Source organism: Paramisgurnus dabryanus, chromosome 3 (genome assembly GCF_030506205.2).
Source record: "Paramisgurnus dabryanus chromosome 3, PD_genome_1.1, whole genome shotgun sequence".
Taxonomy (NCBI): domain Eukaryota; kingdom Metazoa; phylum Chordata; class Actinopteri; order Cypriniformes; family Cobitidae; genus Paramisgurnus; species Paramisgurnus dabryanus.
Window position 1 is genome coordinate 21680085 of NC_133339.1, and position 23397 is coordinate 21703481.

The 23397-nt window shown below is 34.9% G+C and overlaps 4 protein-coding genes and 1 long non-coding RNA gene across 6 annotated transcripts in view; 2 read left to right on the forward strand and 3 right to left on the reverse strand.

Annotated features, from left to right (window-relative positions):
• LOC135768510 (trypsin-like) overlaps nucleotides 1-23397 on the reverse strand; it is a 262331-nt gene that overhangs the window by 205650 nt on the left and 33284 nt on the right. The window lies entirely within an intron of this gene.
• On the forward strand, nucleotides 2036-3308 carry tcap (titin-cap (telethonin)). Its single transcript, XM_065252708.2, has 2 exons — nucleotides 2036-2320; nucleotides 2453-3308. Exons 1-2 carry the CDS (start codon nucleotides 2169-2171, stop codon nucleotides 2841-2843), a joined length of 543 nt encoding a protein of 180 aa, XP_065108780.1. The 5' UTR covers nucleotides 2036-2168; the 3' UTR covers nucleotides 2844-3308.
• LOC135733907 (GTPase IMAP family member 8-like) lies at nucleotides 8207-15169 on the forward strand. Its single transcript, XM_065252699.2, has 6 exons — nucleotides 8207-8253; nucleotides 8561-8626; nucleotides 9177-9812; nucleotides 9901-9969; nucleotides 10217-10903; nucleotides 11449-15169. The coding sequence occupies exons 1-6, from the start codon at nucleotides 8238-8240 to the stop codon at nucleotides 13530-13532; spliced, it is 3558 nt and encodes a 1185-aa protein (XP_065108771.1). The 5' UTR covers nucleotides 8207-8237; the 3' UTR covers nucleotides 13533-15169.
• On the reverse strand, nucleotides 17140-18187 carry LOC135733914 (uncharacterized). The gene is made up of 3 exons (XR_010527054.2): nucleotides 18027-18187; nucleotides 17710-17797; nucleotides 17140-17287 (listed from the first exon to the last, which is right to left on the reverse strand). It is a non-coding gene; the product is annotated as an uncharacterized lncRNA (long non-coding RNA).
• LOC135733913 (trypsin I-P1-like) lies at nucleotides 18248-22982 on the reverse strand. The gene is made up of 6 exons (XM_065252707.2): nucleotides 22846-22982; nucleotides 21934-21954; nucleotides 21597-21762; nucleotides 20067-20335; nucleotides 19843-19979; nucleotides 18248-19756 (listed from the first exon to the last, which is right to left on the reverse strand). Exons 1-6 carry the CDS (start codon nucleotides 22898-22900, stop codon nucleotides 19496-19498), a joined length of 909 nt encoding a protein of 302 aa, XP_065108779.1. The 5' UTR covers nucleotides 22901-22982; the 3' UTR covers nucleotides 18248-19495.

Here is a 23397-nt window from a genome sequence, read left to right on the forward strand (position 1 = left end):
ACAGACAGACAGACAGACAGATAGATAGATACTGTAGATAGATAGATAGATAGATAGATAGATAGATAGATAGATAGATAGATAGATAGATAGATAGATAGATAGATAGATAGATAGATAGATAGATAGATAGATAGATAGATAGATAGATACTGTAGATAGATACTGTAGATAGATACTGTAGATAGATACTGTAGATAGATAGATAGATATAGCCAGACAGACAGATACTGTGAATAGATAGATACTATAGATAGATAGATAGATAGATAGATAGATAGATAGATAGATAGATAGATAGATAGATAGATAGATAGATAGATAGATAGATAGATAGATAGATAGATACTGTAGATAGATACTGTAGATAGATAGATAGATATAGCCAGACAGACAGACAGACAGATACTGTGAATAGATAGATACTATAGATAGATAGATAGACAAACAGACAGACAGACAGACAGATACTGTAAATAGATAGATACTATAGATAGATAGATAGATAGATAGATAGATAGATAGATAGATAGATAGATAGATAGATAGATAGATAGATAGATAGATAGATAGATAGACAGACAGACAGACAGACAGACAGACAGACAGACAGATACTGTAAATAGATAGATACTATAGATAGATAGATAGACAGACAGACAGACAGACAGACAGACAGACAGACAGATAGATAGATACTGTAGATAGATAGATAGATAGATAGATAGATAGATAGATAGATAGATAGATAGATAGATAGATAGATAGATAGATAGATAGATAGATAGATACTGTAGATAGATACTGTAGATAGATACTGTAGATAGATAGATAGATAGATAGATAGATATAGCCAGACAGACAGATACTGTGAATAGATAGATACTATAGATAGATAGATAGATAGATAGATAGATAGATAGATAGATAGATAGATAGATAGATAGATAGATAGATAGATAGATAGATAGATAGATAGATAGATAGATAGATAGATACTGTAGATAGATATTGTAGATAGATACTGTAGATAGATAGATAGATATAGCCAGACAGACAGACAGACAGATACTGTGAATAGATAGATACTATAGATAGATAGATAGACAAACAGACAGACAGACAGACAGATACTGTAAATAGATAGATAGATAGATAGATAGATAGATAGATAGATAGATAGATAGATAGATAGATAGATAGATAGATAGATAGATAGATAGATAGATAGATAGATAGACAGACAGACAGACAGACAGACAGACAGACAGACAGACAGATACTGTAAATAGATAGATACTATAGATAGATAGATAGATAGATAGATAGACAGACAGACAGACAGACAGACAGACAGACAGACAGACAGACAGACAGACAGACTGACAGACAGATAGATAGATAGATACTGTAGATAGATAGATAGATAGATAGATAGATAGATAGATAGATAGATAGATAGATAGATAGATAGATAGATAGAAAGATAGATAGATAGATAGATAGATAGATAGATAGATAGATAGATAGATAGATAGATAGATAGATAGATAGATAGATAGATAGATAGATAGATACTATAGAGAGATACTATAGATAGATAGATAGATAGATAGATAGATACTATAGAGAGATACTATAGAGAAATAGATAGATACTATAGATAGATAGATAGATAGATAGATAGATAGATAGATAGATAGATAGATAGATAGATAGATAGATAGATAGATAGATAGATAGAAAGATAGATAGATAGATAGATAGATAGATAGATAGATAGATAGATAGATAGATAGATAGATAGATAGATACTATAGAGAGATACTATAGATAGATAGATAGATAGATTTTGTTGATGGGGTCAGTGTTAAGTGAGGGTCAGTGTTCAGTAATGTGTCTGGAATGTGTCCAGGAAATCTATTGGATCCGTGTGGATTTCTGAAGCCTTATATCCCTGCTGTTCCAATGCTGTGAGTGTGTGGGCTGATTCCATTGGACAGAAATAGCAGCAGAGCTCTATAAAAGCAAGATGCCCAAACAGACAGATAAGCAAACAGACAGAAGACAGAGACTCGACCAAAACAAACAAGAAGAAACAAATAAAAGGAAATTGGAAATCTCTACCTGTTTCATTTGAACGATATTATTGACACAAAAAGACACTGATGATGCCAATGTGCACAGTTTTGGAGAAGAGGGGTGGACGTGTGGTTGGAGCCAAGCTGAGCTGCAACGTAAGGGAGAAAAATGAATCTAAGAGAGAGAGTTACACCGCGGACTGGAACAGCGTCAATATGAAGACACAACCTGAGGATCGGTGAGTCAATAAAATTATAAACGTTTTTTAAAAATCTCCTTATAATTTTGCTTTTCTCAAGTAAACAAGACAAGAATGCTGAGTTATGATAAAGATACAATACAAAACTAAATTCAAATTTTTTATCCACAGTCAGTCCATGTTGATGTCAGACGATTCTCGCAGAGAGACTTTCTCTCGATACTGGCAAGGACGTCCTCTCAATCAGTCCTGTCCGTCCGGTGTGCTCAGAGTGGGAAATGTGGAGAAGGGTGTACAGGAGTACCAGGTCTTACCCAACAGAAACACCCTGCCTTTGCCCATGTTCAAGCCTGTTGAATTAGGCTCACGTCTGGGTCGAGGAACCCCCCACACCCTGGAAGATCTGCCTCCAGCCCGAGCTCCTGACGGTGCCTACTTCTACAGAAGACCTGTTGAAGATATCACCAAAGACCTGCCACCTGTCATTCCCATCCGGATGGATTTTGCCAAATCACCCAGAGCCTTTGGCCGATCCATCTCTCAGGAAGCCCAGAGAGGGTAAAAGACGAGAAGGAGGGTGATGAAACAAAGACTGTATGGACTTTATTAAGAAAGGAGAGGAACGGTGGAGAAAGACAGAGAGATTGAGTATGTCAGAAGAATTTAGTGATAGTCACAGCAAGTGAAAATAACTCAAGTAATGAGGGTGCGAAAATGGCAATAGATGGAGTTTGGTCTTGGTAATAGTTTTGAAGAGAAGTATGATGGTGTTGTATAGTAAATTTAAGTTGTACATAGCATTTGATTTTATTGTTTAGAGAAACTTTGAAAACACAGCACTTTATGAGTTGAGTATGACTTGTCTCTTCTTTAAAAATGTATTTTCTGACTTTGGAAATGTTTGTGTTCATGATATAATGATTCTTTATTTAACAAATAGGTATTACACTATATTTTTGATTATATTAAATGTTAGATTTTGTTTTTTATTGCAATAATTATTTAAATAAAAGTACATGTAAATTCACTTTTCTTTGAAGCGTTTTGTATGATAGGAAATTTGGGCCGAACATTTGGGGTAAGTATTGTTCACTCACAATATATGCTGGGTTTATTAAAAAGTTTAAACCTTTATAAAAAGTACACTTTTGTACCTAAAAGGTACACACTGGTACCTTAGAGATACATCCTGGTACCTTAAAGATACATACCATTTTTCTGGGAGTGTATTGTGAAGAGTTCACAGGAAACAGAGAGTTAAATGAAGGAAAGAAATGATCAAGAACAGAGTAAACCTCTTCTAGTGATATCTTAACTTAAACATTTTGTCATATTGTCCAGTAATCAGTTGTATTCCAGAAAATGTTTTATAGTCATAATATGTACCTTAACATGGTCTCTCACCTCTGTCCCATGACAGTTTTGCAGCATTCGTCCTCCACCCTTCACTCTCAGCTGGTATCTATCCCAGTTAAAGGGGAGGGTATCTGGGTTCGAGCTAAAATTTAGAGTTTTGAGCCCTCCCATTGGACAACATGCCAGATATGCTATTATATGCTTTCAGATCATGTTAATGCGAACTCTTGAGTTACTCACCCTTATGTAATTAAGTGGGTCACGTATGATTTATGTTAGTCCAATGGTAAATGCAATGCATTTTTAGAACTGGTTTGCATGTTATGATCTATTGGAGAGTACATTATTATTGACATTTTGTTTGTCACAAAATTGTCAGTATTACTACAGCATTCATTCAGTTGTTGCTGTTGTTGTTAGAGAGGGATGGACTCATGGATCAGTGGGTAGTTTTTCAAACCAGTAAGAAGTTCCCTGGTTTGAGTCCCAGCTGCATCAGAACAGTCAGCGTGGATTTCCCTCGGTACTCCGGTTTCCTACTACAGTCCAAATCCATGCAATCTGGGTGAATTGGATATGTTAAATTGTCTTTCCCTAATTGTGTAGATAAACTAGTTCTTGCCATAAACTACACAGCATATACAGCAGATGACCTTAAAGATGAATAATAATAATGCATAGGGTGACCATAAGTGCCTTTCGTCCTGGCCAGGATTTCGGTTGCGTCTTCCGGAAGTCGTATTGGTTGACCGCATACGCCATTCAGTTAAAAACATAAGACATACAATCATAGTTTCATTCTTAGCTTAAAATATGTAATGGTTGCTTTTCTGTAATAATAATCCTCTACGACGTATGCCGACAACAAATACGACTTTTGGAAGACGCACCCGAAATCCTGGCCAGGACGCGTCCGGGAAGAATGGCACGTATGGTCACCCTATTGGGGCTGAAACAGATCATAACTTCTCAGAAATATAGGTACACAAGTTGTCACTGGGACAGTATCCTTTCAAAAAGGTACACTTTTGTATCCAAAGATTGCATATTAGTACTTCAAAGGTACATAGGGCTTGGGCGCCGCGTTGCATTCTGGCACGTGGCGGCCATGTTGATAGCCTCGCGAATGTAAACATACAGCAAGTCGAACGAGGAAAAGCAGCAGAGTTGGGAGAATGAAAAGAAAGAAAAAAGATGTTAAAATCCCGAAAAGGATGTGGAAGCAGGGACCCATGTGGACAAAATTGGAACTTAACGTTTTGGATCCATATGAAAAAGAGCTTTTTTAAGATAACAACATGGTTGTTGTGGGAGCACGATTTCACGCCAATCTGTAAGCAATGTCACGTACAACCTAGCTTCACAACTAGCTTAGTTAATGCAGCGGTTTTTGCTGTCAGCAGAGGGATAGCAACAGAAAGATAAATGTTGAAACTTTCCTGTATTTTGGGCGAGTAAACAAGGACATTTCCCTTATTTTCAATGTTCAATGTTGACTTAAGCTATATAAATTAATATTCAGGTGTGATACTTCACTGTTGTATATATAAATGTCATTTTTTTGTCATGTATACACATTACTGAGGGGTTGAGGTTTATGTTTGGTTTCCTAAATTGAATAAAACATAATGAAATGTTGTCCTTATCTTTCATTTTTAATGTAAATTACTTTTAATGTGTTCCTTTATTATTAATACATGGCCACCACGCCAAGTAATGACGTCAAAAAACGCCCAAGCCCTATTGGAACCTTTTGCAAAGTGTTCTGCCCCAGTGACAGCTTTTGTACCTTTATTTCTGACAGTGTATTAATAGGCAACACGCAGCAAACTTTTATGAAAGCAAAACAAAACTGAGACTGGAGGTTGTTAGGTATTCAATCTGAACGGAGGGGTGTAGCAATGCTGGGACTGTGATACTGTACACTCTAAAAAAACAAACGGTGCTATATAGCACCAAAACAGTTGCTTTGGATCGTAACGATAGAAGAACCATTTTAGTGCCATATAGCACCGGTGAAGAACCAGTGAAGCACCAGTGAAGCACCAGTGAAGCACCAGTGTAGAACCATATAGGGGCCATATAGCACCACATATGGTTCTACATAGCACTATATGGTTCTACACAGGTGCTTCACTGGTGCTTCACTGGTGCTTCACTGGTTCTTCACCGGTGCTATATGGCACTAAAAATGGTTCTTCTATCGTTACGATCCAAAGCAACTGTTTTGGTGCTATATAGCACCGTTTGTTTTTTAGAGTGTATGTGCTGTCTTGTTTTCAAGAATGCCTTTAGTGATTTTGTGCCAAAAATGCTACAGGCAGGACACGCTGTTTCTTTGACATTATCCTTGTGTTTCTCTCTTTTTGTTTTAAACCCCCTTATAAACCAATTAATTAAACTCAATCCTTTTATTCCAGTCATAAGTACAGTAATATGCCTTAGATTATGTTGGTGTCTCATTCACTGCTGTTAGATATTTTTAGCTGAACAAACAGAGCCAACATACGACACTCACACACCGAATGGGATCAGTGGTGATCCTTTAATCCTGCTTGTTCTTGCTCTTTTTCAGCTGTTATAAATGTTGTCACACCCTTCCAAACAAATACAAATGCTTGCAATGTCCATGAGCCACTACTGCCAGGGCAAATAAGCTGGTTATTATACTGGCTTTAAAAATTTGGGTACGAAATAAGCAAAATTAAAGTGCATGTGGTATTTTATTGCATTGACATTCCTGTTTATCCAGTTTAGTCATTGGTTAGTGTGTGTGTGTAGTGTGTGTTTGTTATTGGGGTGTCAGCTGATTTGTTTAGACACCCGCTTGTCTTACTGGTTTGGTATCTTTGCCAGTTTGTGCCAGTATCATTAATGTGCTTGAGCCCTAAGATAACCAGTATGTCAGATGGGTGTTATTTGGAAGCAGTCATTGCATGGCAACACACACAAAGTTATTTAAAGAGCTGGCAGCTAGTGGTGTTTTTATGATGTTCTTGCTCACTCAGATAAATATTTTGTGTAAACATTTAGCTACTTTAAAATATGCCATTCAAAGTTCATGTAATTCTTATACACAAACAACATGTGATCTATGTTCCAATACTCCAGCGGGGGACAGAATGATATTGCATAAGAGGTCAGTTCTGAAAAAGTTACATTGCTCATTCTGTAAACAAACACACACACACATTCTATAATTCACACCACTGCTAAAGTACTGTAAACTGTATCACTGTCTGTTAAATGAAATGAGAATTAAAGACCCCGGCCTACAACAGTGATTTCAAAGACACTGATAAATTAATAAATGTCACTAAAAATATTAGAGTGGTTTTGTAAACTTTAAAGTTACAGACACTGTTGTGGCAAATTTAGATGTTTCTTCACAGCAGCTGGTCTTTTATTTCACAACATAGTCCAAACCTTAGTCATATTATAGAAAGTAACACACACACACACACACACACACACACACACACACACACACACACACACACACACACACACACACGCACACACACACTCTGGTTTCCATGTTTTGTGGGGACATTCCATAGACTGTGAGAAAGGGACAGCACTCACAGTTCAAGCTTCAAAAATAGCGTTTAAACGCTATTTTTGAAGCTTGAACTGTGAGTGCTGTCCCTTTCTCACATTTTATGACATTATTCACATTGAGGGATTCAGCACCCAGTTTGATTTACCCCATTATCAGTAAGTGTGAGCGTGTTGTTGCACAGAAGACATTCCATAGACGTAATGCATTTTATACCATACCAACTGTATATTCTATTCCCCTTACCTACCCCATTCCCTAACCCCAACCATCACAGAAAACTTTCTGCTACCTTAGATTTGACAAACATTAGATTTAATAAACATCATTCTGTTTAATTTATAAGCTTGTTTCCTCATGGGGACATCAAAATATCCCAACAAGCTCAAAACAATACTGGTATTCCTATCTTTGTGGGGACAATTGGTCCCCACAACGTGTTAATTACCAGGTGTACACACACACACACACACACACACACACACAAGTCTCCACTCCAGCATCACAGTGCTTGTCTCTTGTTCATCTTTTCTGGCAGCTTGTTGATCTGGTATTTATAGAGTGTATATTTGACAATGTCTTGCAAGAATTCAGACTTTTAGAAAAATATTTTTAATAAAAAAACTTAATCGCAAGAGATCTTACTTGCATACCAAGCATGCATATAGAAATTGTATTGCTAAATTAAACATTAAACGAATATTTAAATATAATTTTTACTTGTATAAATAATAAAAATGATCTAAAAAGACTAAAAAGTTGCATTTGACTTTTGTTTTTTATCAAACCTGATGATAGGTTCGAGATTAATTTCTTTTACAGTGTGGTAACTTGATCACCTCTGAATTATTAAAACCACAATACCACTATTAAAATGTACGAACAATTTTGACAAGATGAAGTATAATCAGAAAGCACACTGTCTATGGTTTTGCAGGTAATGTTACTGTTCCTTTAACAGAGGGGTGGTATTGTATATTGTACTTTGGACTTACTGTGTCTTTGTTTATTGTACTTTGTTTAAGTGCTGGAACCTTTAAAATGGCGTTTTCTACATGTGAGTATATGATTTAATATATAACTGTACAGTATGTTTAACTGAGGATTTTAAACTTTAATGTTAACGCATTTGTATTGTATATTCTTTTTAGTTTAAATACATTATAACTCAGATATTTTGTAACTTGCTGTCCTTAGCTTGCTTTCAAAACAACATGCTACACTTCCTTAGCATTGTCCATATTTGTGAGTCAATACTGTAAAACCCCAAATCAAAATGGAAATACTTTGCTATCATTGTTTAACCACAGTAATGATTTAACAAGTTTTTGTAACTAACCATAAAATTAAAAATTATTCAACAGACTTGGATAGCACAGCTGAGAGTGCAGTAAGAAGAAGAAGAGAAAGCATAAGTCCTCCACCACACAGTAAGTCCTACAATGCATGTTGGGGATTGCCCCATTTAATTCTGATAGATATATTATTAACTGCTGCAGTACTCTGGTCAGAATATGTTACAAAGTAAAAAGAGTAAGTCTTATATAATAGAGTCTTATATAAGTCTTATATAAAAGACCACAGCCTAGTCTTGCATGTTATTATTAACCTTCTATTGATAAAAGGTGTACTGTAGGCCTACTCAGTCATTTTTTTCTCTCATTAAAAAGAACTTTACACCTTAAGAAATTAATATTACAAGAATATCTTATGATCAGCTCAACACTAGTTGCTTTATCTTTCTGAAAAAAATCATGGCTGACTAACGCATTTTCACAGTAACGCATGATTGCAGCCTAAAAACATTTTCTTTTGCGTAATGCATCCACTAGATGCCAGTATGCCAGTAGCAAGTCCAAAATGACTGCTACACTACACGCAACATGAAAAAGAATGGGTTCACCTTTAAAACAAACAAAAAGTGGATAAAACATAATCTGTAACAATACACTGGTGTTGAAATTATATCTTTTATTTTAGTGTCTGAATTAAAGATTTGGTTGGTTGGAGACAACTGGGCAGACAAGTGCTCTGTGGGAAACCTGCTCTTGGAAAAGAAAGCATTTGATAAAGCTTCTCGCTCCCTTCAGTTGTGTGAGAAAGGATGTTTTAGGACTCAACCCATATCTGTGACCATCACACCAAATATGTTTGACAGTCAAGCCCCTGAAGCCCACATTTCACAGGCATTGCAATATTGTGTGGATTTGTCTTCTCCAGGTCCACATGTACTACTACTGATTCCACAACTAGGTAACTTTGGGGAGAAGAAAAGTAAAATGATAACTCAGATTCTGAACTCTTGGTCAAATAATTCATTGAACCATACAATAGTGCTATTGCTGGGTCCATTCACAAATGATAAGGAGCAAAAACTTGTTTATGGCTTACTCAAAGAAACATGGAGGTACCACAAATTTGGAAAGAAAAAGGGAAAATGCATAGCCAAACAGGAATCAGTAAATGAGCTGTATGAGAAAATTCTGAACTTGCAGCAAAACAATATGGGGAATCATCTCAGCGTGAATATTAAGGAGTCACCACAGGCCTCACATCTGCAGCATCATAAGAGTGAAAGACAAAAGATGAAAAATCCAGAAGGTTTTGCTGGATTCTGTAAGTTATTTAAACTAGTTTTCTTTTTAGTTTTCAGAAAACATTAAATTCTGAAATAAGTATAATTTGGTTGTACTTTCTCTTTAAGCATCAAACATGAAAAAAAAAATGCAGTCATTACTGAAACCATCACAGATGAATAAAATGGAGGTAGAACGTAAGTAGACTAAATATTGTCATTTTATCTTCTCTCAATCATTGTCATTATACTGTACACAACACATTTAATGTGGTGCTTTATTAACACTGTGGAAGTCAGTGGGGATCTATTGACTTTGTTTGAATAATTAAACAATTCAAACTTTCTAATAAAATGTCTTCTATTGTGTTAAACATATGCAAGGCATACAAGTTTTAATTAAAAAACATTCAGATAGCAACATAAATGACCTTGTTTGTTTCAGAACCTGTTCAAAATCTTAACCTGGTGCTGTTTGGAAGAAGCAGTGCTTGGAAGATTCAGACAGCAAACATAATACTGGGTCAGACTGAATCAGCAGAGGTGTCTAAAACAGAACTCCTCCATGAATGTGTGAAGAGAGAGGGAATGAAATGTCTTCATCAGATCACACTGGTTGAAATGCCAGAACTATACAATACATCTCTCTCAAATATAGATGTAATGTATGAGACATACAAGGCCCTGTCTCTATGTTCATTTAACATACATGCATTTCTCCTGGTCCTACCTGTCGGTCCTCTCACTGATGATGATAAAGGAGAACTCGCAAAAACAAGTGACATATTTGGCACAGCTGATGGGAAGTTTTGGGATTATTTGATTGTTTTGTTCATATGTGAAGGGGACAGGCGAGACAAAATTATCACTAATTTCATACAGAAGAATGAAGACATTCAAAAACTTATTCAGAAATGTGGGAATAAATACCAAATACTTAGTGTCAACAAAAGTCGTGATAGTGAGCAGATCTCAGAACTGCTGCAGAAGATTGATGATATGATTGCTGGAAACAGTTGCTACTCATCTGATATGTATGTAAAAGCCCAGCTAAAGTACAGAGTTCAACAAGATACCAGAATTAAAGAAATGGAGGAAGAAATCAGAGAACTAAAGCAGACCAAACAAACAGGTGACATTTTTTTACAACTCATTTAAAATTGATTAATCTAAACCTTAAATGCATAATGATATAATTTGTATGTTATAGTATAACACAATCTGCACAACGTCTCAGATAATCATACGTTTTTTACATTTCCATCATACAAATTCAACACCACACTATAAATAAATGCAGCATGAAGTTAAAACTTGGTTTTGCAAGTCAATTCAACCTAATATTTTAATTTTGACTTAAAAACAGTGTACATAACTTATAAAAACAAGTTGAAATTGTTTAGCCTAATTTGTTTTGCAGTGCACTTAAAGTAGGTTTTCCTATGAGATCAGGTTGCATTATTTTGTGTATTCATTTTTAGTTGGGTATGACTGTTGATATACCAGTATACAATATAAGTAAGCTAATATCACAAAGCAATTAGAACACAAACACTAAGCAAAAAGGGTCTTAGTTTTTTTTTATTGGCAGTGATGAAACAAGGTCCATATTTTGAAGAGCTTAGATGCAAAACCCTTTAACTGCTCAAACATTTATTTTTTTCTTCCCTATCACAGGTGAAAGTGAGAGTGTGAAAACAAGTACAGACTGTTTGAGGATTGTGCTTGTTGGAAAAACTGGAAGTGGAAAGAGTGCTACAGGAAACACCATACTCAACCGAAGAGTATTTAAATCTCAAGCCAGTTCAAAATCAGTCACATCCTCATGTCAGAAGGAAGAGGGGATTGTTAAGGGAAGACCAGTCACTGTTGTTGATACTCCTGGCCTGTTTGACACACAGGTCTCAAATGATGAGGTTAAGGAGGAGATACTGAAGTGCATCAGTCTTCTTTCTCCAGGACCTCATGTGTTTCTGCTCATTCTTACAATTGGAAGATTCACAACAGAAGAAAGAGAAACTCTGAACCTTATTAAAGAGACATTTGGAAAAAATGCTGGGATGTTTAGCATGATAATATTCACCCATGGTAATAATCTGCAAGATCAGACGATTGAAAGTTACCTGGAGGATGGAGATCCACACCTGATAAAGCTGATTCGTGATTGTGGGGGAAGGTATTATGTGTTTGAAAATACAAAACAAGACAATACTAAACAAGTCATTCACTTACTAGAAAAAATCAACAGAATGATTGAGAAAAATGGAGGAGGCTGTTATACCAATGAGATGTTTGAAGAAGCAGAAGCTGCCATTAAACAAGAAATTGAAAAAATTCTACAGCAGAAGAAAGAGGAGATGGAAAGAGAGAACAAACATCTACTTGATAAACATGAAAAAGAGATGGCAGAGATGAAGAGGAGAATTGAGGAACAGAGAGAGCTAATGGAGAGAGAGAGGAAATTAAGAGAGGAGGAACTTAGAATAAAAGAAGAATTTTTGCAGAAGGAAATCAAAAAGAGAGATGAACAAGAGGAGAGAGAAAGGAAAGACAGAGAAGCAGCTAAAGAACAAAGAAGAATTGAAGAAGAGAGACAACAAAAAGAATGGGAAAGAAAATTGAAAGATATTGAGGACAATAAAGCTGAGCTACAGAGACAGCTGCAAAAGAAAGAGCAAGATGAGAGAGCAAGATATGAGAGAGAGAAAAGAGAAATGGAAGAGCGTCATCATGAGAGACTTAAAAGAGAAAAAGAGCAAGAGGAATATCATGAAAAACTGACCAAAGAACGAAGTGAATGGGATCAGAAACAAAAGAAAATGATTGAAGAATTCAATCAGGAAAAACAGCAAAGAGAAGCAGCAGAGAAGCAAAGGATTGAGGATGAGCGCAAAGAAAAAGAAAAACTAGAGAAAGAGTTTGAGAAGAGTAAAGAGAAGATGAGAAAACAAAGAGAAGAAAGGGAGAAATCACAAAAAAAGGAGTGGGATAAAAGAGTGAGAGAGGAGGAGGAGATGAGAGAACAGGAAAGAGAGAAACTAAAGAAACTTCAGGAGGCATTTGAACGAGAACGTAGAGAGGAGGAAAACAAGAGAAAGACAGAAGATCGAAAAAGAAAAGAACAAGAGGATCAAGAACGACAAAAGATGGAGAAAGAGTATGAGAGGAAATTAAAAGAGATGAAGGGGAAGTATGAGGATGAGGCCAGGAAACAAGCTGAAGAATTCAATGAATTCAAAAATAAATATAAAACAGAGTTTCATGATCTCATGTCAAAGCATGCTCAAGAGATTGATGAACTAAAGAAAGAGCATACCAAAAAAAGTGATGAGGATGAGAAAAAGTACAGCCATTTGACTGACCTCTCAAAGAAGAAAGAGACAGATCTGAATGAAAAAATAAAACAAATGGAAGAGAAACATAAAAAAGAGACTGATGAACTGAAGAAAGAGCATACCAAAAAAAGTGATGAGAATGAGAAAAAGTACAGCCATTTGACTGACCTCTCAAAGAAGAAAGAGACAGATCTGGATGAAAAAATAAAACAAATGGAAGAGAAACATAAAAAAGAGACTGATGAACTGAAGAAAGAGCATACCAAAAAAAGTGATGAGAATGAGAAAAAGTACAGCCATTTGACTGACATCTCAAAGAAGAAAGAGACAGATCTGGATGAAAAAATAAAACAAATGGAAGAGAAACATAAAAAAGAGACTGATGAACTGAAAAAGAAATATGATGAAAAATGTGTGTTATTGTAGTATTAAAAGGGGTATTTTACACTAAAGGCCAGTGTTCTTCAACCATGGTTCCCGAGGACCCCTTCCAGAAAGTTTTAGATGTCTCCTTATTTAAAACACCTAAACCAACTCATCAGCCTCATTCCAGAATGTCTCCCTAACAAGTTAAATAAATTTTAATTTAATTAAATCAGGTGTGTTAATTAAGGAGACATCTAAAACATTCTGGAAGGGGGTCCTTGAGGACTGGGGTTGAAGAACACTGCTATAGGGTATTGTATTTCAAAAATTCATTTTGTAAGTGTCTTCAAATAATTGTTCACTTTATTACGGCATTATGTGTATAGTATATGATCTCATCTTATTTCAGAACAATGTTTTTCTCACAGTCAATAACAATTTGAACTAATTTTAAAGGTAACATAGAATGATTGAACGGGGTATTTATCCTTGTTCTGTGATGTGACATGTAGACAAAACAATTTTTGTTTGGGTCTGTAATGCCTTAGAAGCTTCCTGAAAACCTCTCTCAGATAGCTCTATTAGGGTGGGGGATTTTAAACAAGTGGTTTTGCACCTATTTGGCTCCCCCTACTGGCTTAACTTGCAATTTCATAACTGATTGGCTGAATTTGCTGCCACTCAAAAATGTAGCCAATTATTTTAAAGTGGAGGGGCAGGGAGATGCCTGTGATGTCATAAGAATCATAAGAAAATAGTAGAGAGTGCTTTTTTATCAATAATTGATTATGGTGATCTTCTTTATATGCACGCAACTACATCGCTACTTAAAAAACTAGACTCTGTGTATCACGCAGCTTTACGCTTTGTCTCCGGCGCAGAGCCACGGACGCATCACTGTATTTTATACACTTCCCTAGCGTGGTCATCGTTACATCAAAGGAGAAGATTACATATGTACTTATTCATCACAAAAGCTCTTTTAGGCAAATTACCCTCTTATATATCAAATCTTCTAAATTATTATACAAATATTCATGGTACTAGATCTGGTTCTTATATTTGCTTAAAAGTCCCAAGGGTATTGTCTAAATTCGGCAAATGTGCTTTCTCTTCCTATGCTCCTCGGGCTTGGAATGAATTGCAAAATACTCTTAATTTAAATGCACTTCCAACTTTAAGCACTTTTAAACGTCTTTTACAAAAGGTTTAATGGATACTTGCAATTGTTTTAACTGATTTGTTGTATTTGCGTTCTTGTTTTAGATCTTTCATTATGTGATTGTTGTAAATTGTGGTGTTGTCTAATTGTATTTTTTTTGTATGAAACTCAATGTGCCGTCGTCTTGACCAGGTCTCACTGGAAGAAGAGATAGAAATATCTCAATGTGATTTTCCTGGCTAAATAAAGGAAAAAAATCAGTTTTTCAGATTGGGCCGTTTTCTGGCTGACATTTCTAAAAGAGGAATCTCTATGAGACTGAGATGTTTAGCATGTCTAGAACTTTTTGTATGTTCATGAATGCGGGTAGACTACCATTATTCAACAAAGACAAGGTAAAAATGTTTTTTCATTCTCTGTCCCCTTTAAGACATATGCATATTTTGAAATCCACTTAGTCTATTTGCATTTTAAATAGTTTGATGTAAATCATTAACATCAGAACAATGTATTATCATTGCAATTGTTTTTGTTAGTTCACAGTGCGTTAATATTAAATGTATTAGAAAATGATAAAATTAACTTGAATCAACAATAGTAGTATTGTTAACTTCATGTCTGTTATACATTAACAAATGTTAACAAATAAAACTTTATTGTAAATTGTTAGTACCAACATTTTAAGTGAAATAAAATTACAAAATGTAACAGCTTGTAAAAATAGCACACTTGCATAAATAAACATTTGGATTTTATGTGATGATATATTTTTGGCCAACCCGTGAGTTAGCAGGACACAGATTCCCTCGCCGAAAAGCCTGTTGATTTTTCCCATAGACTTTTGGATTCTCACAAAAAATAAGTGCTGCATTTAACAAAAGTTTATGACACTTACACATTTTGTCCAACAAGATTATCTTCACAGATTAATTTTGAAGTCTAAATGCGTTTACTAGTAATAAAAAGCTAACTTTAAGTGAACAACACAACCGTCTCTCAACATCATCCTCATCACCACCAAGCTTCCGATAGCTCTGTCAATCTTTAGTAAAAACACATGTTCCCTGATAAGGAAATACTCAGAGGAGGAATGTTTGTTGAGAATTGTGCCTGTGTTGCATTGTCCCGAAAAAGTCTGTAGTCATGTAGCAACTTGTTAGCAACCACCCTTTAAAAAAGATGTTAAAGTTTATTACTGATGTGTTTTAAGTCATATAAAGCGCAAAAATATCTTATTTAAGGAGTTTAACCAAAACCCTATTCAGAAAACATGTTGACTATGGGATGATGGAACCAGAAGTGCTAAAATGCTAACTTGTTTCCGGGTTTTGCCAACAAAAATACATCATCCCTACGGCCTTCACTCTATTTTTGTTCAATGTGGTTATTAATCATTGATGTTCTGGGTTTCACTGTTCATCACTGCCCTCTCTCTGCAGCATTAAACTCTGCTAGAGACCAAAGACAGAGACAATTCAATATTATGAACATAATAAAATGACATTAAAGATTTTACACTCACACACACTCCAAATAGGTGTACACCTGTAAATATAGAAATAATTTAATGTACATGAGGAGAGAGGGTTGGTGACTGTTTGTGTGTATACCTGGTGCAGGTGGAACATCAGCACCAACAGTCTGTGTAGCACTGGGTGGAGGTGGCGGTGGTACAGCTTTGCTTATAAACATCACACTGGTGAGTTTAAGTTATGTACATGTATATATGAGTCATATCTCAAAATTAAACAAAATTAAGAAGTTATCTTAAAGTATTTATATTTACATGAAGAAAGCTCATTTTAGGACCATTGTGGTTTTTCTGATTAATATTTTATTTGTATGAATGTATCTATACCCCATTCTTATAGCTACTCTAATATAAATAACTACTGAAAAAAATTATCTACAAACAATATTTCTGCTTTTATTTAAATTCACCTTGTATAAATAAAAATCAGTACAGCTAACACTTTCATGTGTGGGGGGGTATTAATTTTTAAGAACATAACATTGCATTGCAATGCAAATGAATCCTAATAGCTTAAATAGGCTTGGTTATCTTCAAATTTAATTATTATTGCTTTCTCTTAATTTTGTTGTAAAATTTGACTTTTATCCATCCACCCTAATGTTTTATTTTGTGTATTTGTTTAGTTTCTGTCTAACCTGTCCATGTATTTGTGGAAACAGGCTTTACTTGTGATGGGTTCTGGATGATCTGGTGAAGAGGGGGTGAAGCCTGCATCAGCGGCTGAGACACCCAATCTGGGTAACAGAGGCTGGGTACAGAGGGGTAATAATGGTGGTAAACATCAGCCTCCTCCTCTAAATTCACATCGAACCTTTTAGGATGCTGAAAACAATAAAATGACACAAACTGTAGCTCTATTTAAAAGGGGTTTGGCACATAGGCCAAAACACACAAAAGCATTGTGAACATACAGGATTGTCACTTACAGACATTCACATTCAGATAGGGTTGCAATTTCTTAGAACAGAGAAGTGTGTGCTTACAGGCATGTTTGTGTCTGTGAACACATTACCTCTGGTGTATTTGTGTAGTCAAACTTGTTGAGTACAGACATGGTCATATTATTCATAATGACCTGATGCATCTGTGCATTCTGGATCATCATTAATTCCACCAGATCTAAATTCACACAAAAACAATGTAAATAGATACAAATGATCGTGAACACACAAAGAGTGTTAACTATACAGTCCCCTTCTATTATGACATGCTCAATTCTAATTAAACGTTACGCCCAAATTATGTAACATCCTATCACCTTCCCTCCATCCTTCCAAACCTGTATAGATCTTGGTTATAAAAAGATAGAAACTGTTCAAAGGCACCATATTTGATTTGAGAGCCAAAGTGGGCGATTATACAATTATATTTTTCGCTTTACTTATAAATCTTAACCAGACTTATATTCTGATCAGTTATTTGAAAGACATAACATTAAGTCTTACATGTTCTGTAAAAATGAAAGTTAAGAGTGAATTGAGGGTTAGTAAATGACAGCATCTTTGTAATTTTAGTGTGAAGTTGTCTTATGTCTGCTTTACCCTCTCTAATGTGCCCTGCGCGCACTGGTGATAAAGGTGACGTCACTGTGTTTGGCAACTGCTGGAAGATTGTGGTTGACTGAGGAACCTTTGCAAAGAAATAAACTCTTTACTTATTTATTTTCATTTGGGATATCTCATTACACTAATACAGACAAAACATAAATAAACAGGCCTAACATCCATAACAAACGTAAAAATAAACGTCCATAAAAGCAACATTTATACAAGTAACAAACAATTCATCCACGTTTTACATGAAGCCAACATTTTAAATTACGATGTAAGCATGTTAAACTGTAGTTTGTAAAACTCACTGGTTGTTGGATGTGTATATTTGGCAGATCCTCTGGCCACAGTTGATTTTGTTTATTATGTGAGTCTGCCCACGACATCGTCTTCTGCTTGATCAATGAGACGCGGTTCAGACTGACGCGATTTTAGACTCTTGTGGTGTGTTGCCATAACAACGATAAACAACTTTAAATACCTCCAATAGAAAATATCGGAGTCGTATTATTATACGACTCTGGAAAATATTATGCCTAAAAGTGAGAAATATGTAAATTTGTATTATTATAAAATTACTATGTTTTAACTCATTCAGACCTAATTTTTAACAATAATTTGTGCCAACCCCTATTTTTAATTTTTTTTGTCCACAACAATGAACACTATACGTGTGACCAGATAAGAGCCCAGAGAGAAGTTCGTGCCTTCAAATCACATTGTTATTTTTATTACTGAAAATGCAACCGAAAAAAGTTTTCACATACGTTACAAACACTTTACAGTAGCTAATCACGATACATTTTTAAATCACATATCATAACAAACAACACGATTGAAACAACGTGAGGTTGCTTGAAACACAGTTTCCGAAGGGGTTAATTTTGCGGCCAAACCTACCTGCAGCTGCACCGCTTTAGCGCCAGGTGGCATCCTCTCCTAAATTCTGCTCTAACTTCACTTTCTAATTTTGTATTTCAAAATTTCTGTCATTTTGTGCATGACAGCGAAACATTTTAGAGTTATTCAACTATAGATAATCATATCCATGCTATTACACCTGTTTTTTCTTAGGTCAACCTAGTTATGTGGTATTTTGTTCACTTGTAATTTAAATTGTAGTTATTGAGGAAATGTGCCCCTAAACTCATCAAATTACTAAACAGAGTGGGACATCATCATAGCACTTTAAAAGTACCTATATATATGGGCTTGACACTTCGAAAAACAGAAATGATCATTGTTCTTAAGGAATAATACAGAAAAAAAACATCACAGAACGTAATCAGTAACAATTAAGCACAGCTTTATACTTTTGTTTATTTCAGTGTGCAATTTGGTTGCTTATTGTTAGTTAAATTCTTTCTCATTTATAAATCTATTTGGATCAAAATCATTAACACATAAAAGTAAATGTTAATACATGACTGGTGTGCATTTGCAGTGGATCTTGTGTTGTGTGGGCTATAGAGCTCTTAATGGTTTAAATGAAATTCACAGTCAGTCAAAATAACCACCATAAGTTAAATCACAGAAATAAAATATTAATAAAGAGAGTGTGTTTGTGATAAAAAAAAATGTAGATTAATTTTTGTGTTAATGTTAAACTTAATAAACTCACATTTGTCTATAATTATGTTTTAAAGTGCCTAAGTATTGGTATGTAACAAAGATAAATAAACGACAAGATTAAAACCTCACTTGTAAAACCTTCACATTTATAGGAGTGCACATTGCAAATTCTCCTCCCTCATCTGTGTTCTCTTCTTGTACAATTTTACAAAAAGAGATAAAGTGAGAAGATGAATAATGTGTGAGGAAGATAGTGGTGAAGGTTAGATGAACCACCAGTTGCAGAAATTTGGACAAATCCAGGCTGATCGCTGCTTATGTAATTGTTGATCCAAGACTGGTATTGAGACACTCTGGTGTACACACCAGGAAAGCCGGCTGCAGCGCAGCTTTTCCCGAAACTCACAATTCCAGACTGAATCCACAGGGAGTCGTTCTTATAGACCATTGGACCTCCAGAATCTCCCTGCATAATAAACCACTTAACATTTAACATCTCTGCCACTACACAGTGAACAACTATGAGCAAATGTCCTACAGTAGATGTCTTACCTGACACGAATCTTTGCCCCCCGAGGTAAAACCAGCACACAGCATGTTGCTTGTAATAATACCATAAGCCTTATTACAATCAGTGTTGTTCACAATCGGTATCTGTACCTCCTGCAGTGTGTTTGGAAGCGAAGAATCTGTGATATACATTTTTTTTCAAAATGTCATAATTTAAAACACTACAACACAAGAATCTTGGTGTTTTTTAAGCAAAGGTTGCTCACCTCCTGCATGGAGTTTTCCCCATCCTGTGATCCAGGTCTTAGCACCTGCATCAAGTGTGCTTCCACTAGCAGCCAGACAGACAGGCCGTATGTAATTGGTGAAAGTCACAGAAGATGAGAGCCTTACGAGAGCTATGTCGTTGTTTTCAGTATTTGAGTTGTAGCTGGAATGGGTGATGACTTGACTTACTGTCTTAGTTATTGCATCTGGGTTTGAGCCTGTTAAGGTCTGACGTCCCAAAGAGACGGCAATACTAGATGCACCATAGCTGAGGATAAACAAAGTCAGATAAACAAAGTTAGATTATTTTTATCAATGTACAGCAATATGCACAGACACAGGAGTTGTTCGCCCAATGCTGAAATTCTGTCAGTATTGCATGCGATTTTCTTTCGGGGAACAAAAAGAAATCACAATGTGTGTTCAGGACACAATGGGGCAGGATTTCAAGCTTCAAAATGGATGCATGTTTCATGAAGAGGTTTATTTGTGCCCTACACTGTCAACAGATTTGGATCAACTAAAAAATACTTAAATTGGTAACGCCTAAAAATAAGAAGTTTTTCTACTTAATTTTTTTATTTTTTTTTATTTAAGTGAAACATTTAGGTTGAAAATGTTAAATTTTTGGGGGTGTTACTAATAAAAGTAATTTAAAATTTTTAATTTAAAATAAGAACATTTAAGTTCATAAAACTTTTTTTTAAGTGTTATCAATTGAAGTAAGTCTTTTTAAGTAGAGTAGATTTCACTTTTTACAGTGATATAGGTTTTTAGTAAGACATTACCAATTCAATTTCATATCTTTTTTACAAATGTATTGTCTGACGTCAAACGTAGCACATTAGTCATATGATCACTGTTATGATAATTTTGTAACCCCTTTTAAAATTAAAAGCTTTTAATAATTGCTTATTGTATTTGCATGGAAAGCAATATTTCGTAACACTTTACAGTAAGGTTGTATTTGTTAACATTAGTCGATGCATTAAATTACGTACGATAACAATGAGTGATTTATAGTTTTCAGCATTTATTAACCTTTGTTAAAGGAACAGTATGTAAGAAATTTATATCAATTAATCATAAAATGGCCCTGATATGTCACTAGACATTAAGAAATCATTTTCATTTAAAATATGAGGAGTTGCAGCCCTCAACTGATGTTTATGTTGTCATTTTGTGTATTGGCCACCAGTTGTGTGATTGCAGTACCAGTTTTGGCCACAATCCTACATACTGTTCCTTTAAGGTTCACTGAATCGAATACTGCTCATGTTTGTTTTTATATATTATCTTATGTTAACCTTTACCATTTTTGATTTAAAAAAAATGTAGTAAATGCAAAAAAAATATGAACTTAAAATAATAAATGCTAAATATTGTTTATTGTTCCTTTATGTTAGTAGATGCTTTTTGTTAACAACTAAATAATGTTAACAAAATCAACCGTAAAACATTACCCAAACGCAATGTGGAGGTCAAGAAACAATGACAGAATTCTATTTCATTTTTGGAGCATTTCATACCTCTGGAAGCAGTGAGCTGCAGATAAGACCCAGTCTTTATTAATGAGACTACCACCACAGAAATGACTTCCACCGATTAACTGAATGCTGGCCTGCCAAGGCCAAGACCCTGTGGTCACACTCTGCCCTCCAACAATCTTGGTGTTGAAGGGAGCTTGGCCACACACTGATAAAAGAAAAGATGATACAATTCAACAGATTTACTTTCTTAGTACACATTAACCAACTTGTTTCACTCTTATAATACAATACAAAAGTAAAAAGAAAACTTATTTCACATGAGTGTATGTGTAACATTCAATGTGATTTTTTTGTAATCAATTGAAATACTACATACCATTTAACTGACAGAGACAGCCTGTTTAAAGAGACAAAAACAACAAATAGTTTCAGTTGTTATGTTATCAAACTGATCAAAGTGATCTTAAATTTAAAGTAACATTTCAATGTTAATAGGCCTCTTTGGTTTTATAGAGTTTCTGTTAAACAAAGCAATTGCAAGCATTTACAAAGCAGATAAACTGGTTTGTGTAGCCTGCAATCTTTGTTTTTACACTGTAAAAAATATTTTGCTGCCTTAAAATTTTTTGTTGAATCAACTTGGATTTACTACTCATTTCAACTTTCTGTTATTTATCTTGACTAGAGATGAGTTGTTATAACTACAGGTGAGTTGTTATAACTTATAAAATTAAGTTGACTTTTCTCAACTCTATTTTATAAGTTGTGACAAATCATCTCTGTTGACATGACTTGTAAATCTGAGTTGATTTAACAAAAAATTTTAAGGCAGCAAAGTATTTTTTACAGTGTTAAAACACAGTGTGCTGGATCATATGAAACTACATATTCAAGACTGGAGTGGGTATGGCCTTGTTTTAGATGGTTAGAGAGACCCAATTGATTTTTCAAAAATAAGTTTAATGCTCTGATTTTCTTCAATTAAAAACAGCATCTATTGTTAATCTCTCATGCTTTAGAGCTACAGATGAGTTTCATTTCATTTGAGCAAAATTATAGCAAACGTAAGGGTGTTGGCAACATTTGGTAGATATTGCATTAGCTATGAACTAACAGTGCTTACACATAAAATATAGTTAATCTTAGTTCATGGTAATTTCATAACATTTTTCCAACAAAATTTGTAACTGTTAACATGCAAAAATGTTAATGAACAATGAACTAACATAAACAATTGCATTGCCATTAACTTACATGAATAAAGATTAATAAATTGTGCAAAACTCACCTGCCATGTTAAGAAGTATTATCCCAGCAACACACAAAATTAGGCGTATAATCATCTTTTTGTTTTTTTTAAACGAATGTTTTTTCCTTCGTAATAATTTTTGATGACACAGTTCAAGAACTGCTGTCTCAATGGGATTTCTTGTGCCCTCACAACTAAAGTTTCCTTCTGACACACCTAGTAGGGTATTCTTTCCTTAGTCTCCTTAAAACACGCCTGTTCACCTTTACCAACACATACCTGTAATACTTGTGAAACATTTGTTACTTATCTGACAGACACTCATTGTTATTCGTTAATACTTCTACATAAAAAACTAAGGGCAGTGTCACTGCCTACGTAACATGTTTATATGCCAGTAAGCCTGGAAAGCAAATGGTATCTAAAAGAACAAAAAGGGATTTATTTGGTGTTTTGTAGCACATTATCAGATGACGTTATGATGCACTGAAAACTGGTTTCTTGCAAAAATGCAAGAGTTTAGTTTAGTCACAGTAACACGTCAGGTGGCACATGGAACTACATCTTAGGCCATAAGATTCAAGAATAATG